The 13,224-nt window shown below is 38.2% G+C and overlaps 3 protein-coding genes across 5 annotated transcripts; 2 read left to right on the forward strand and 1 right to left on the reverse strand.

Annotated features, from left to right (window-relative positions):
- Positions 1-115: 115 nt before the first annotated feature.
- Positions 116-4,124, reverse strand: LOC135609346 (histone-lysine N-methyltransferase ASHR2-like). Its single transcript, XM_065102497.1, has 2 exons — positions 2,844-4,124; positions 116-369 (listed from the first exon to the last, which is right to left on the reverse strand). Exon 1 carries the CDS (start codon positions 4,030-4,032, stop codon positions 2,869-2,871), a length of 1,164 nt encoding a protein of 387 aa, XP_064958569.1. The 5' UTR covers positions 4,033-4,124; the 3' UTR covers positions 116-369; positions 2,844-2,868.
- A 392-nt stretch (positions 4,125-4,516) lies between these two features.
- LOC135586404 (dual specificity protein phosphatase 1B-like) lies at positions 4,517-8,998 on the forward strand. Of its 3 annotated transcripts, none has more exons than XM_065102498.1 (6): positions 4,517-4,664; positions 4,739-5,003; positions 5,118-5,253; positions 6,670-6,796; positions 7,953-8,098; positions 8,417-8,998. In XM_065102498.1, exons 2-6 carry the CDS (start codon positions 4,896-4,898, stop codon positions 8,482-8,484), a joined length of 585 nt encoding a protein of 194 aa, XP_064958570.1. In that variant the 5' UTR covers positions 4,517-4,664; positions 4,739-4,895; the 3' UTR covers positions 8,485-8,998. The 3 variants fall into 3 exon arrangements, with proteins under 3 accessions (XP_064958570.1, XP_064958572.1, XP_064958571.1); XM_065102499.1 differs by having other exon boundaries at positions 4,532-4,612; XM_065102500.1 differs by having other exon boundaries at positions 4,525-5,003; positions 6,670-6,790.
- Positions 8,999-10,192: 1,194 nt separating this feature from the next.
- Positions 10,193-13,025, forward strand: LOC103980437 (chloroplast stem-loop binding protein of 41 kDa a, chloroplastic). The gene is made up of 6 exons (XM_009396859.3): positions 10,193-10,623; positions 10,739-10,860; positions 11,087-11,189; positions 11,530-11,671; positions 12,265-12,542; positions 12,622-13,025. The coding sequence occupies exons 1-6, from the start codon at positions 10,249-10,251 to the stop codon at positions 12,802-12,804; spliced, it is 1,203 nt and encodes a 400-aa protein (XP_009395134.2). The 5' UTR covers positions 10,193-10,248; the 3' UTR covers positions 12,805-13,025.
- The last annotated feature ends 199 nt before the right edge of the window (positions 13,026-13,224 follow it).

Genomic DNA, 13,224 nt, shown 5'->3' on the forward strand with positions numbered 1-13,224 from the left:
TCTTAATAAGTCTAGATTTTAATGCCTCTTTTCTGGAAAAATCATGATGATTATTTGCAGCTACTAAGAGCAATGGCTTTTAAAATCAAGAAAGTTGAAATTGTAGCAAAGCTACTTCAATACAAGATGGTTTGCTGAAATAAATTAGATCAAGCAAAACAAGATGGGACTTCATTCCTAAAAGTATTCCTAATATGCTCAAGATCATAAAGCTTAAACACCATTGAAAACTGGACATGGTTGCTGAGTAGCCCCCTTCAGAACCCTAGGAAAATTTCTTCAGTCATGCTATCACAGCTCCTACTCTGGCTTGAGGCAAAATTTTGAATGTATTGGACACTCTACTTTGCACCTTGAAGGGGCTATGAGCTGAAAGAAACACATTTCCAAATTCCAGAAGATGTCAATTTGTATCCAGCATACAATAGAAATTTCAAAGACAGTGTAAGAGGAGTTATAAGCCAAAAGAAACAACATTTCCAACTAGTGTCAGCTTGGTAGTAAGATCCAGAATAAATAAGTTTAAAAGGCAGCAAAAATAAAATCCAATTACACTACTGGTCATCTAGATGAACTGGTTATTAAAAGCAAATCCATCTTGGCATGGCGGCATCATCACAACAAAAAATCCCAGCATGACAATGTCATGCATTCTGATTTGTGTTGAAACAATAGGATTGACTAGTAATGTTTTACAAGTAAAACTATTAATGTCGCCAATTTGAGTTGACAGGCAAGTGGGGAGAAGAAACATGTCAAATTAAGAGTGCATGTCCTCTTTATAAAACTATAAACAAGATAAAGATTGAGCAAACAACTTATTCAGTAAGCTAGTGAAGTACTTCAAAGCTTCTTTTCTATCATTACTGTTCCTATAGTGGAAAACAGTGAAAGGAATAAATTGCATTAAACAAGCTTTCCATAAGAATGATAAATAAAAAGATAGTTGTTTCCCTCTTCTGACCAAGGAAATATAGAAAAAAAGTAGGACATCGATTGTACGAGTTCACTTGGGACCTCAAGGTAATTATTCATCACACTAAAGTTGCATTTTGAGGTTTTAATATAATCCTTCTCTTGACAAAATTGATTTAGCGGTTTAGCTATTATGTACCGTACTGAGAGCAGTTTGAGAGTTCGGTCATATAATGTTGTTGAAATCTTATGGAACCTTTTCTCTTTTCAGTTATGTTTAGCCAAATCCAAATTGATCACATATGTGTATCCACTGGAAACTTAAGAAAGGTTAAATGATCTTCAGAATGATTTCATCATAGCCTCCTTTCAAGAAAACCATTCATATTAAGTGTTCATTGGTATGGAAATTGACATTGAGGATTAGTGGCACCATCACTAAATGATAGATTACATAACAAAATTTGGTGTTTCAAATGAGCTAGATATAGAAAACCATGCAACCAGGATGGACACCAACAACAGACACTACAGGAATCACAATCATCACTGCAGCATTAGCAAAAAGACAAATTCCAGAATTGCCAGTAAAGAACAGGGTTTGTTTACTGAAAATCAATTCTATTGAATAACAATTGGAGGTTATGATGTCTTTTCCAGAGGCAATGGAAAATGCATATACAAGAACCAAAACTGGTCTTTTGAAAAATTATATATATTCACAAAGTCTTGGAAATGATAAAAAGACAATGTAAAATACTGAATTATACGATAGGTTATGCCAACTGCACTAACAAAAAAGCAGTCATCATGATAGCAGATACGAAACTAAGATTTCATTACTAGTTACATCAGGTTTTGGCTAGAATAACAGCTCTATCTTTTTTTGTCTTTTGGATCACCTCTCGTAGAAATGTAGAGACTTACCAGGTTGAACCAGTTCACCATCCATACAAAAGTTATCCCACCATAAAGCATATGCAAACTTTTCTAGTGAGCTTTCAAATCAATTTCGCAACACAGGACATGATTCAAAATTACTTATGCATCAGTGTAACATACGCAATATATTCAATTCCATGATGATGTTGCAAGGGTGGTGAAGAATTTTTATGCTGGCTTACAGTTGTTGTGGTGGGACTTTTATCAATTTTGCTGACAGTCAAATAAAGCAGTCTGGTGCCACACCAGTTATTTGTAGTTTACATTGATTTTCCCAATGCTAAATGACCCTTGGTGTTTTATGCAACACACAAGAAGCTATAAGACTATTGGCATGAACAGCACTTCTGGGGAGAGGAAGGCTATTGAGATGGCACAACTATAAAATGTGACACAAGTAGCTAGCCAAGTAGGAATTTCCTCATGCACTGAAATGCAATCATTTTCAAGAATCTGAAATATGCTCTATGGATACTGATTTAGCTAATCCATAATGTTTGGAGGGCTTCCAATGCTGGTAAAATACTAAATTTGAAGAATTTGGAAAAACATTCAGGCTGTGAAAGGGGTTGATGACTTCACACTATAGTTGACAAAGAAACAACCAGAAAACCTTTAATGAAGTAAGCAGAGAAAAACAAAAATCCATTGCACAGTGAAAATCAAATATAAATAGCTACACAGAATTCACCAATGAAGAATAAAATTCTATCATTATAAAATTAGCTTACCCTGCATCTCTCATATGGTATTATGCTGTCTTATTTGAAAAGGGGGACCTATTGTACCAAAACATACAAATGTAACATGCAAAGTTGGTTTGTATGGTTTCTCTTCGATCATGAGATGAATTCTAAAAATAGCCCTTCTACATTTGCAGATTTACCAGAAACTAGTATAGTAAATTTGAAAAATCAGAGAACTGTCAAAGAGAAAGTGGAAGCAATAGTACAAAAAGAGAAAGGGAGAGGAAAAATATAACATACACTAATAAATAACACCCCAGTTTGCTCAATCTAGCATCAAACCACTGCTACCCTCGCCTCCATCTTGATCAGTGTTGTCCTCGGTCTTCAACCAACCGCAGACATTGCACTCCATAAGATTAGAAAGCACACCCTCAGGGGATGGTGGCAAAGGAGCCAATGTTCCTCCACAGTTGTCTCTGTCACAAACATACCTCACAAAGAAATAGGCATGAGGGAATTTCCCATCCTCATCATCTGCCTCCTCCATATTCTCCATTGCTTCATCTCCTTCATCCTCTTCCATTCCTTCCTCCTCCTCCTCTCCTCTTTCATCGTTGACATCATCATCATCCGACCAATCCTTTTCCACCACACATCTATCACACTCGCATCGGAACCCATAATCCTCAAGGAGCCTCCTTTGTCTCTCAGCATAACCCCAATTCACGGGGAAATAGCTCAAGCACACTTCTCTGCCCTCAGGAATGTCATGGATCGCCCTCACGACGATGTCAGAGTTCCTCTCCCCGCCGTGATCGACGTAATCAAACCTGCAAGCGTTCGGCAGGCAGTCATGGTTGAAAAAGGAGGCGTTCGGGTAGATACCGTACGCCCTCACCCTCCTATCCCCACCGTCGAACGGCTCCATCAGCCCAAAGGCGTTTGCTTTGTCCTTGGCGAGGAGCGTGGCGGTGAGTTCGAGAGAGAACCCGGAAGGAGGCGAAGGGAGGACAGAGGAGAGAAGGGAGTGCAGGGCGGGGGCGTCGACGTCCGCGGCAGCGGTGCCATGTACGGAGAGGAGGCGAAGGAAGTCGGAGGGGGAAGCGACGGCTAGGTCATAGGCACCGAGGAGGAAGAGGGCCGGGGAGAGGAGTTCGGAGGCGAGGGAAGCTGGGAGGCGGGAGAGGGCGAGGCAGAGATTCGGGGAGTGGGAGGCGAGGCAGCGGGCGGAGCAGAAGGAGGAGGCGGCGGGGGAGGCCGAGCAGTGGGAGGGGCAGCGGATGGGGGCTGAAGAGGGGGAAGAGAGGGATCGAAAGCAGCGGGAGCAGGCGGCGGCGGCGGCCGAGGCGCTGGCAGGGTAGAGGATGAGAGGGGCGTCGGAGAGAAGGATCTCGCCGGGCTTGATGGGGCGGGTGGCGACGAGAGCGCGCCCGCGGTCAGGGAGCTCGGCCAGCTTCACGAGCGGTTCGACGGAGGTAGAAGACATGGGCTGGGTGGTTGTCTCGCCGCTCCCTGCCGACTCTGCTGCCCCGCGACCGCCGATGGAGAGTTTGGTCGAGCGAGGTCGCTCGATGGGGTTTAAGCCTGTAAACGTGGATTTACATATGTAACCCTAACAGATTCCAGAACCTCACATTTACCATCCGACATGGTCAAAGTCAAAATAAAAAATGAAATGACTAAAATGCCCATATTTAATCAGAATTTAATTGGACTGAGATTTAGTTTCGTGTACTTAATAATATTTAATTGGGTTTGAGTTCGAGTGAAATAGAATTCACTAATATTTTTTTCTTATTAATTTGATCCATATAATAAATCGGATTCCTTTAGTTGATTTTAAAGATATATTAAGTATTATATTACTGGAGTTGAATTGGAATTCATATATGATAAAAATTCATGGATATAATATTATTTATTATGTTTCCTGATTAACAAGCAAGTTTTACAGGTTTAATAGCCATACCACATGCGTGCGGGAATCTAAAGGTCTCGCCTTTTAACCTCTCCGCTTGCGCTCTCCTTCCCCCTCCCTCGCTCCCCTGGAACGGTTACGGACGAAGGCAGGTGGCGCGGAGGATACGACGCTGCTTCCACCCACTCGCCCCCTCTTTTGTTTGTTGCACTCTTTAGTGTTTAATTCCAGCATACCATTTCTAGATCTGATTTCCATCCTGTTTCATACGCAGCTTTGCCTTGTGCTCGGAATTGTTTGTTTTCCATAATCTGAAATCGGAGTAGGCAGGTTGATGCTGCTGTATACTGTGTTTCGATCCGTGGTGTTGTCTCCGATCGTTGGCTGTTGACCATCCCATAACAAAAGCACATCTGGGCATCCGATCAGAGATGTCTCGGACCGAAAAGCTTCAAAGGAGCAGGATCCTCGCCTGCGTCCAGGCACTGCGCTGTGCAAGACACGCGAGAAAGGACGACGTCCCTTGCCAGATCGAGGAGGTAACATGAGACGAGAAGAACAAGCCAATCCGAGTTGATTAGCTGTTCCAGGATTTCTAGGTTTTGGAGCTGATGATGATACTTAGACATCTTTGCTCGTTCCATTTGCCTCAGGGCCTGTTTTTGGGTTCCGTAGGCGCGGCGCTTAACAAGTCAGCGCTTAAAGACCTCAACATTACCCATCTCTTAACCGTGGCCAAATCGTTGGACCCTGCGTACCCTGACGATTTCATCTATAAGAAGATTGATGGTATGATAAATCCTTCTACGCATCGTAACTTGGTTGATTGCAAAAACCACAACTAGAAATTTCTTTGACTATATTGCCTTGTCAATGTGCACTTTGATTGCAACATTGGGTGTCTGTGATGGCCAATATCTTGTTTGTGTTTATTGTTTGGATACCTCTAAAGTGGTTTAAAATTTTCTCTGTTTACTATCTGTTATTAACATTCACCACTTGATTTATTATGCTGTTTGTATATGTATATATTGAGACTTCCAGTGTCATTCAAGAACAAGTTCTGGTTATTTAAGGACAAGTTCTCGTAATTTACTGATAATCAGTAGTCACTAGTTTAGTTCTTCATTGTAGTTATATTTTCATTTTGTTTTGAGTCTTCAAAGCTGTCCCACAATTGCTGCTGCTAAGTTTTGTGTATGATCATGCTCTACAACTGTGCTCCCTGGTTTCATCATAATGACAATTTTATTTTGATTTGGTAGGCCCTATTCTTCTCTCTGTAAGAAATCTAAGAAGGAACAGTTTGTAGATGATTGAAAGTCATTTCAGTTATTTATGTTAGTTATATTTTCACTATGTTACAAGCCTTTTGTGGTGTTATCAGATGAATTGGTCTCTTGCCTATATAATCTCTTCTACCATACTTTCTTTTTCCTTTTTCATGTTACTAGTTTAGAAAACTACGACTTCTATTAGTGCTGTTGTTTGGCCAAAGTTGCCCTAGTTGGGGCTGTTAGCTTCACTCTCGTTTCTATACTTTTTCCACTCTACTTATAATGAGGAATTGTTGTCCTAAAAATTTCCATCCAGGGATATGACAGTTATCGTTTCTTCTGTATCTGTCACGAAATCAATCTGAACAATGTTACAAGGAGGCCTGTAATAAGTGTTTCTCTAATACGGTATTTTAAGAGCTCTCTCAAGCTATAGTTACAAAAATTAATCTACTAAACCATGCAAAATTTATTGCATGAAGGGGAAAAAAGTTGCAAGCACAATCTCTTAAGAGTTACAAGCTTTTATTATTATAGTCATGTAAAGAAAGCTAATATCATTACTCTCCAAAATTCTGCTAAAAGAGGCACTTAGAACTTTCAAAGTGCTAAACTTATTGCCAACTAAGAACTAACATGGTTATTGGAGTCATGCTAGGACTCCTTTTGCCAACTAAAATTCTTCTAGTCATCCCTTCATGGTGTGGCTAGGTAATTTTGCTTCATCTCCATCTTCCAGTTGGTAATGCCTGTAATTTAATCTGGTGAAGGTTCAATCCTTCCAGTGACAGTAAAATATCAAGATTGCTGACGATGCTTTCTCTGAAACTGATATATGCACATTTCTTTTCCTTTGATGAATACACAATTTATTCTAGATTATGTAGAATTATTGGTCTAATAATCTGTATCTTTTGTTTCTATCTAGTTCTTGACACCCCAAGCACAGAGTTGGATAAATATTTTGTTGAATGCTTTAGTTTCATTGATGAAGCCAGAAGTGCCGGTGGTGGTGTGCTGGTTCATTGCTTTGCAGGAATGTCAAGAAGGTTAATGTATTGTTTCTTTTTTTGCTGCTTTTAAACTCTGTGAATTGAGATGGACTTACCATTGAGAAGAACTGAATAATAGATTCAAAATTACATTGTGAATTCCAAATTCCAAAGGCTGTTATCATTCTGCATGAAGCTGATTTCTAGATACCAATCAGAATTTCACAACTGAAATATTTTTTGTAGGACCCCATAATTAGATCAATGCAATGGCTGAGTTCCTCAAAATAACCGAGGAGATTGTGAGTGCTATTCATATTTTCATGTACATTTCATAAATTAATTTAAGCTTCCTGTATGTGCAACATGTTGCATCTTCGAATTGATTACCATGAAAATGTAAATGTCACAAAGATTTGATCAACCAGCTTAATGAAAGACCGTGTACCTCCTAATTTCCTAAAATGTCTGGAACAATTTTTTTTCTCATTGAGGAATATAATAGCTGAAAGTGTGTGTATCTCCTCAAGGAGTAATACAAGCTGCATGACAAATTTCTTTTTGCATTAAATGGGAACTTTATTGATTTAGTACTAGTGATTGCCAATACAAAGTCTGGACAAGATCTATATACAAGTCCTTGTAAGAAAGCCCCAATGATGATGGTTCCAATGGAGATCCATAATTTGTGTATATTATCTCCTTGTCACATATCCTAGGTTTTGTATGATAGATTTGGTTCTCATACGTTCATATAGAGAGCATACCACAGTTATATTCGGTTCAATGTAGTGTGTGGTATGGGCAGCCTTGGTTGCTTTATTTGAGCATCATTTGTTTGTGTTTCTTTGTTTTACTTGTAATATCACACATGTATATATTTTATTTTTTTCCCCTCAAAGGAGTATCCAGTCTAAACAACACTCTTATTATACAGATTGTCCTAAAATTAAAGATTGTCTTTTTGCTGTTGCATTGGAATTCTTACATGTGGTGTGTGGTTCAGTATCTTAATAGAAAATCCGAATTTTTTGGGCATGCTAGTTGCTATATGTAGTGTTTCTCTGAGCAGTAATATATGAAAGAATTCAAATTGATGTTAGTTGTTGTGAGTGTAGTATGCAAATTCTAAATATTTGAAAATAAATAACTTATGTTGTTTTTAGGCATGTTAGGCAATCAACTAGCTGCTGATGGGCTTTTTGTATTTCTTTTACAGTGTCACTGTTGTTGTTGCTTATTTGATGAAGAAGCATTGGATGAGTCTTTCAGATGCATTGTCACTAGTTAGGAGCAAACGACCTAATATAGCTCCTAATCAGGGTTTTCTGATCCAATTGGAGAATTTTGAGAAATCTCTTGGAGGTAACACAAGATGTGCTTCTTTTTTATTTGAGATTTTATGAACTCAGATTTTGTTGGCATCATTATTTCTGTTTCTTTAGCATTTATAACAAGAATTAGTGATTTATCAAATTATATTTTCATGTTGATTTGTTTTTGTTTTCTTTTTTACATGAAGATGTTTCCATTGGTTCAAAGATAATGGAACAAAAATCTTAGGGGAAAGAATAAAACACCATGAGAACAGGATACTTGATTCACAGTGGTGTGAATGAGTTACGAGTGCACCCCAGTTTTTGTTTGTGTTATTAAAAGACATTTTCTATTTGCTGCTTTCAGAATTCAAAAGCGAGAAAGAAACCCAGATTGTTAAACCTTTTTATCATCTGGATAATGGTGCTGAATGATGCCTGTGCTAATTAAATGCTGGCCAAAAAAAATTTTGTGCCTGGTGCTGGTTTTCAAGCAGTGAATCAAGATACATGTTTTATCTGAGTTGGACCAGAAGTCGAGCTTTGGAGGTTTGTTTTACTTTGGAAATATTTCATTTATCAGTTACGGTATATTTCATTTGCCCTTTTTAATCCTGAGTGAGCCATTATTGTTCATTGGTGATTTGAAGTAATAGTTATGGTGAATAACATCAGGCATAAGATGTTTCTGTATCTGCTGACACATCCGGATTGGTTAATGCATTATTGTACAAAATGATAGGTTTTATAGCCTGCAAATTACACTCTATTCAAGTAGGACTTCAGATAACTTTGTCCACATTTTTTGTGATTTGTGATACATGATAATTTCCTATGTTGACTATGTGGAGTATTGTACGTTGACTCTAATGTTAAACCATCAATTAGCTGTGAACAAGTTGATTTGTTGGGACAACAAAAATTGCTCATGACATTGATGCTATTTTTAGACCAGAGTATAAAGCATTGCTTTGGACTTTCGATTTTAGTTGCAGATTGATTTTTTTTACGTACAAAATGCTAGAAAATTTCATGTGTTCTTAAATCACGTCCAGCAAGTTGTGAGTACATTAATATGCCTTCTCATCGTGTTCTTTAGGGCAAACACGTGTTTGTTAGTGGATCAGGAAGGAGACGGGAGAGATCATATTGAATCCATTCTAAATTCATAAACAACCATGACAATTATATAACTATTTATAAAAAATCATAAAATTTGGATCGAATCAGCCAATTAGACTGCGTTTGGGAACACCTTTTAACGTGCAATTGGAGAAAAGAAGAGTTTGAATGAGTTTGCTGTTGTGAAAAACTTTGGGTGCTTGGTAAATAATGGATGAAAATTATATTTTAAATGAGTATTAGCGTAAGTATTATTTAGTAAAATTATATTTTAAAAAAGTTCATTAAATATTTTTTAATAAATTTATCTTCCTAATATTTTTAATATTTGTTTAAAAATAAATACATATTTTTATTTAAATTAATAAGTAAATAAAATAAATAAATAAATAAATAAATGTAATCTTATAAATTTTTATATGGCTCAAATATATAATAAATAAAAAATATGTTATATATAATTTTAAAATAAATAAAAAAATAATCTTGTAGAAAATATAAATTATATTGATTTATCACTAAATCATTTTAATAATTTTAAATTTTTAAATAAAATTATAAGATATTTTTAAATTTTAAAACTTTTTTTTTGGTAAGTGAAATTTAAAAAAACTTATATTAACATCTCACAAATGCTGAAATACTAATGTTACCTCGGGTAGTATCAGCATTTAAGTATTTTTAATATAATATTCAAGTCAAATATGATTTTAAAAAATATTAAATATTAATTTATATTTGAAATATGTATTAGACCCTTAATGTACATTTCCCAAATAAAAACAAAGTCAACCTACCTCCATATTATGCTTTAAAATTCGTACGTATTTACATGCCACATGGGTTAAATAACGGTAACGTAGATAACTGTTTAGGTTTATTTACCCGTGATAACGGTCTTTCAATAACGGCGCACAGGCGTCCGTCGGATGAGCGAAGCGATAAGTGGAGGCGGGAAGACGTTATCCTCGCTTCCATGGCGTTGGTTCTTTCGACCGCTTCTTTGCTTCCTTATATGCCTCATAAGCTGTTCCTCCAAACCCCTGTCAAACTTGGCCGCCCCCTCTATCTCCTGCCATGGCCGCCGCCGTCACTTTCGCCGCCCCCGCTCTCCCCTCCCTCCAATCCTCGTCCTGTTCTCTACCTCCTCTCACTCACCGCTCTCTCTCCTTCGTCGCCTTTACCTCCCCGACCATCACTAAGCTCTCCTCTCATCGTTCCTCGAGACGCTTCTCTTCTGCTCCCTCCACTTCCGTCTTCTCCATCAAAGCTGCCGCTGCTGCCGCCGACAAGAAGCGGGTCCTCGTCGTCAACACTAACAGCGGCGGCCATGCCGTCATCGGCTTCTACTTCGCCCAGCAGCTTCTCAGCTCTGGCCATGAGGTCACCGTTCTCACCGTCGGAGATGAGAGCTCCGACAAGATGAAGAAACCCCCCTTCACCAGATTCTCTGTATGTCGTCCTCCTTCCTTTGTTCCCCCATTCTTTGATTTAGGTTTGTTTCTGCTAGATCTTTCTTCTCTTTTCTTTAGTTGATCTCCAAATAGGACTTTGGGTGATTATGCAGGAATTGGTGAGCGCTGGGGGCAAGACAGTGTGGGGCAACCCTGCGCAAGTGGGCGACATTGTTGGCACGGCCAAATTTGATGTTGTTCTTGATAACAATGGCAAGGATTTGGACACTGTGAAGTGAGTATTTCTCACGATGCTCCCTTTGCATTCAGAACAAATATAACCAAGTTATCATCATATTATCTTACAAGTTTTATGCAGCTCATGTCCTGATGTTGTTCTTGATTTGGACACTGTTGTTTCCAATGCCCAAAAGCCTCTGTCGATTTATTCCATATTACTGAAAACTAATAAACTATTGCATAAAAGTTTCATCTATTGCAATACTAACTATGAATTTTAGGCCCGTTGCGGATTGGGCTATATCTGCTGGAGTGGAACAATTTCTCTACATTAGTAGTGCTGGAATTTACAAGCCATTGGATGAGATCCCTCATGTTGAAGGGGTATGCAGTATAATTTAGACCCCTTGTTACCTATGGTCAATATTTTTCTTTGGCATACTTGTTTGCAGGGAAGTTAACATCAGGTTTCTTTTAACATGGCGTTGTCCTAGGCAAAATCCAATGGCACTTTTTGCCATACCACATATATCAACATATTGAATAAACAATAATAGATTTGTGTCAGAATTTAATCTCTGCTTTAGCCGCTGAGCTCTTCAGTGACTCCTCGAATTTTTTTGTCTACCTTTAACAGCTGAGGTCGACTCTAATTTTTGTCTCTGAATTATGCTTGGTGTTTGTGGTGATCATCTTATGGAAAAGCATCTACTGACAAATGCAGGATCTTGTCAAAGATGATGCAAGTCATGTATTGGTGGAGAAATATATGGCAGGATTATCTTTTAGTAGCTGGGCAGTGTTTCGTCCACAATACATGATAGGATCCGGAAACAACAAAGATTGTGAGGAGTGGTTCTTTGATCGTAAGAAATCCTTCACTTTATTTTTCATCTTGACTTTCTCCTTTTTCTCTGTCTTCTTTTGAAATGTCTTAAGCTAGTCTATGTCATTTTTTAGGTATATGAATGCTTTATAAGCAAGGAGCCAATTCTCATGTATGCATACCTGCTCGTAAAAGAATATATGTGCACGCATATATATGATCATGTGTAAAACAATATTTTTGTCAATAACCAATGTGCTGGCATCCCAAAATCACAAACAAAATGTTGCATGCATCAAATTTTACTCAGCTGCTAAGTGGCCTTGTAATGAATGTAGAAAGGACAATGCTAACACTAAAAACACCCTGGATCAGATCAAAGGATTTTAAGCTCTGCTCAGTAGACTGTTTGTCGTGTGAAAATCTTTGCAGTCATTTTCATGATATAGCAAATTCTTGCTTATAATTTGAGTTGACTAGACTGGACAGTTTCCTCTAACTAAACATTACACCTGCATCCTATAAATATTAGCACAATTATGCATCATTTGTTGTTTAACGGATCCTATTTTCTTCTCTTTGTCACTGTATGTGAAACTTCATTTTCGATATGTGCTATGTTCTTTTATGCAGGAATTGTTCGTGATCGACCAGTTCCAATCCCTGGATCAGGGATGCAACTGACCAACATCTCACATGTAAGGGACTTGTCTAGCATGCTGTCTCTTGCTGTCGAGAACAGCGCTGCTGCAAATGGCAAAATCTTCAACTGTGTAAGTGATCGTGCTGTAACTTTTGATGGATTGGCAAAACTATGCGCTCAAGCAGCTGGCCGCGAACTAAAGGTTATCCACTATGACCCAAAGGCTGTCGGAATTGATGCTAAAAAAGCATTTCCTTTCCGGAATATGGTAATGCCCTTTGGCCATCCTCTCACAAACTCAATCTGACTTTAGCCAAGATGACTAAATTATCTTCTATGCAATGCAGCATTTTTATGCTGAACCAAGAGCTGCCAAGGAGATAATGGGATGGACTAGCAGTACCAACCTTCCTGAAGATTTGAAGGAGCGGTTTGATGAGTATGTCAAGATCGGCAGAGACAAGAAGCCGATGCAATTTGATATTGATGATAAGATCTTGGAGTCTCTTAAAGTTGCAGTTACTGTATAGCATGCCGCTTTCATTGATCTGCTACCAGAGTTTGTGCTTATCATCATTTTGTATGTATCGACGCATATTGATCAAGGATTGTGCATATCATCTACACACTCTTAAATAAAATTTATGGAGTTGGTAGGTGTTCTGATTACTTGTAGGGTCAAAAGGATCAGTTCTTCTGTAAGCTAAATTTGCATGTTAATGCTCTGGAATGCGGTTGCACTTGAAATTTATATTCTCCCTCCCTCAAGATCCTAATGGATTTTCCTTCTTCTTCGTTTAAGATCAGTAGTTTGGATGAACATTGTGACTTCCTCTGGAACGTAAATAGTTCATTTTATCTGACATGACAAAGGTTTCAGTGCCAATTGAATTGGTGTAGACAATCACCCTTCAAATTTTTGGTCCTTTGGCCACGGAGTAATATGTCTA

Source organism: Musa acuminata, chromosome BXJ2-4 (genome assembly GCF_036884655.1).
Source record: "Musa acuminata AAA Group cultivar baxijiao chromosome BXJ2-4, Cavendish_Baxijiao_AAA, whole genome shotgun sequence".
Lineage (NCBI taxonomy): Eukaryota > Viridiplantae > Streptophyta > Magnoliopsida > Zingiberales > Musaceae > Musa > Musa acuminata.

Coding starts and splice junctions, on each gene's coding strand:
- LOC135609346 (XM_065102497.1), bottom strand. CDS start 4,032: ATGTCTTCTACCTCCGTCGAACCGCTCGTGAAGCTGGCCGAGCTCCCT.
- LOC135586404 (XM_065102498.1), top strand. CDS start 4,896: ATGTCTCGGACCGAAAAGCTTCAAAGGAGCAGGATCCTCGCCTGCGTC. Junction 6,797..7,952: donor GGAATGTCAAGAAGGTTAAT/GTATTGTTTCTT, acceptor TTTCTTTTACAG/TGTCACTGTTGTTGTTGCTT. Junction 8,099..8,416: donor TTTTGAGAAATCTCTTGGAG/GTAACACAAGAT, acceptor TGCTGCTTTCAG/AATTCAAAAGCGAGAAAGAA.
- LOC103980437 (XM_009396859.3), top strand. CDS start 10,249: ATGGCCGCCGCCGTCACTTTCGCCGCCCCCGCTCTCCCCTCCCTCCAA. Junction 10,861..11,086: donor AAGGATTTGGACACTGTGAA/GTGAGTATTTCT, acceptor TATGAATTTTAG/GCCCGTTGCGGATTGGGCTA. Junction 11,190..11,529: donor AGATCCCTCATGTTGAAGGG/GTATGCAGTATA, acceptor TGACAAATGCAG/GATCTTGTCAAAGATGATGC.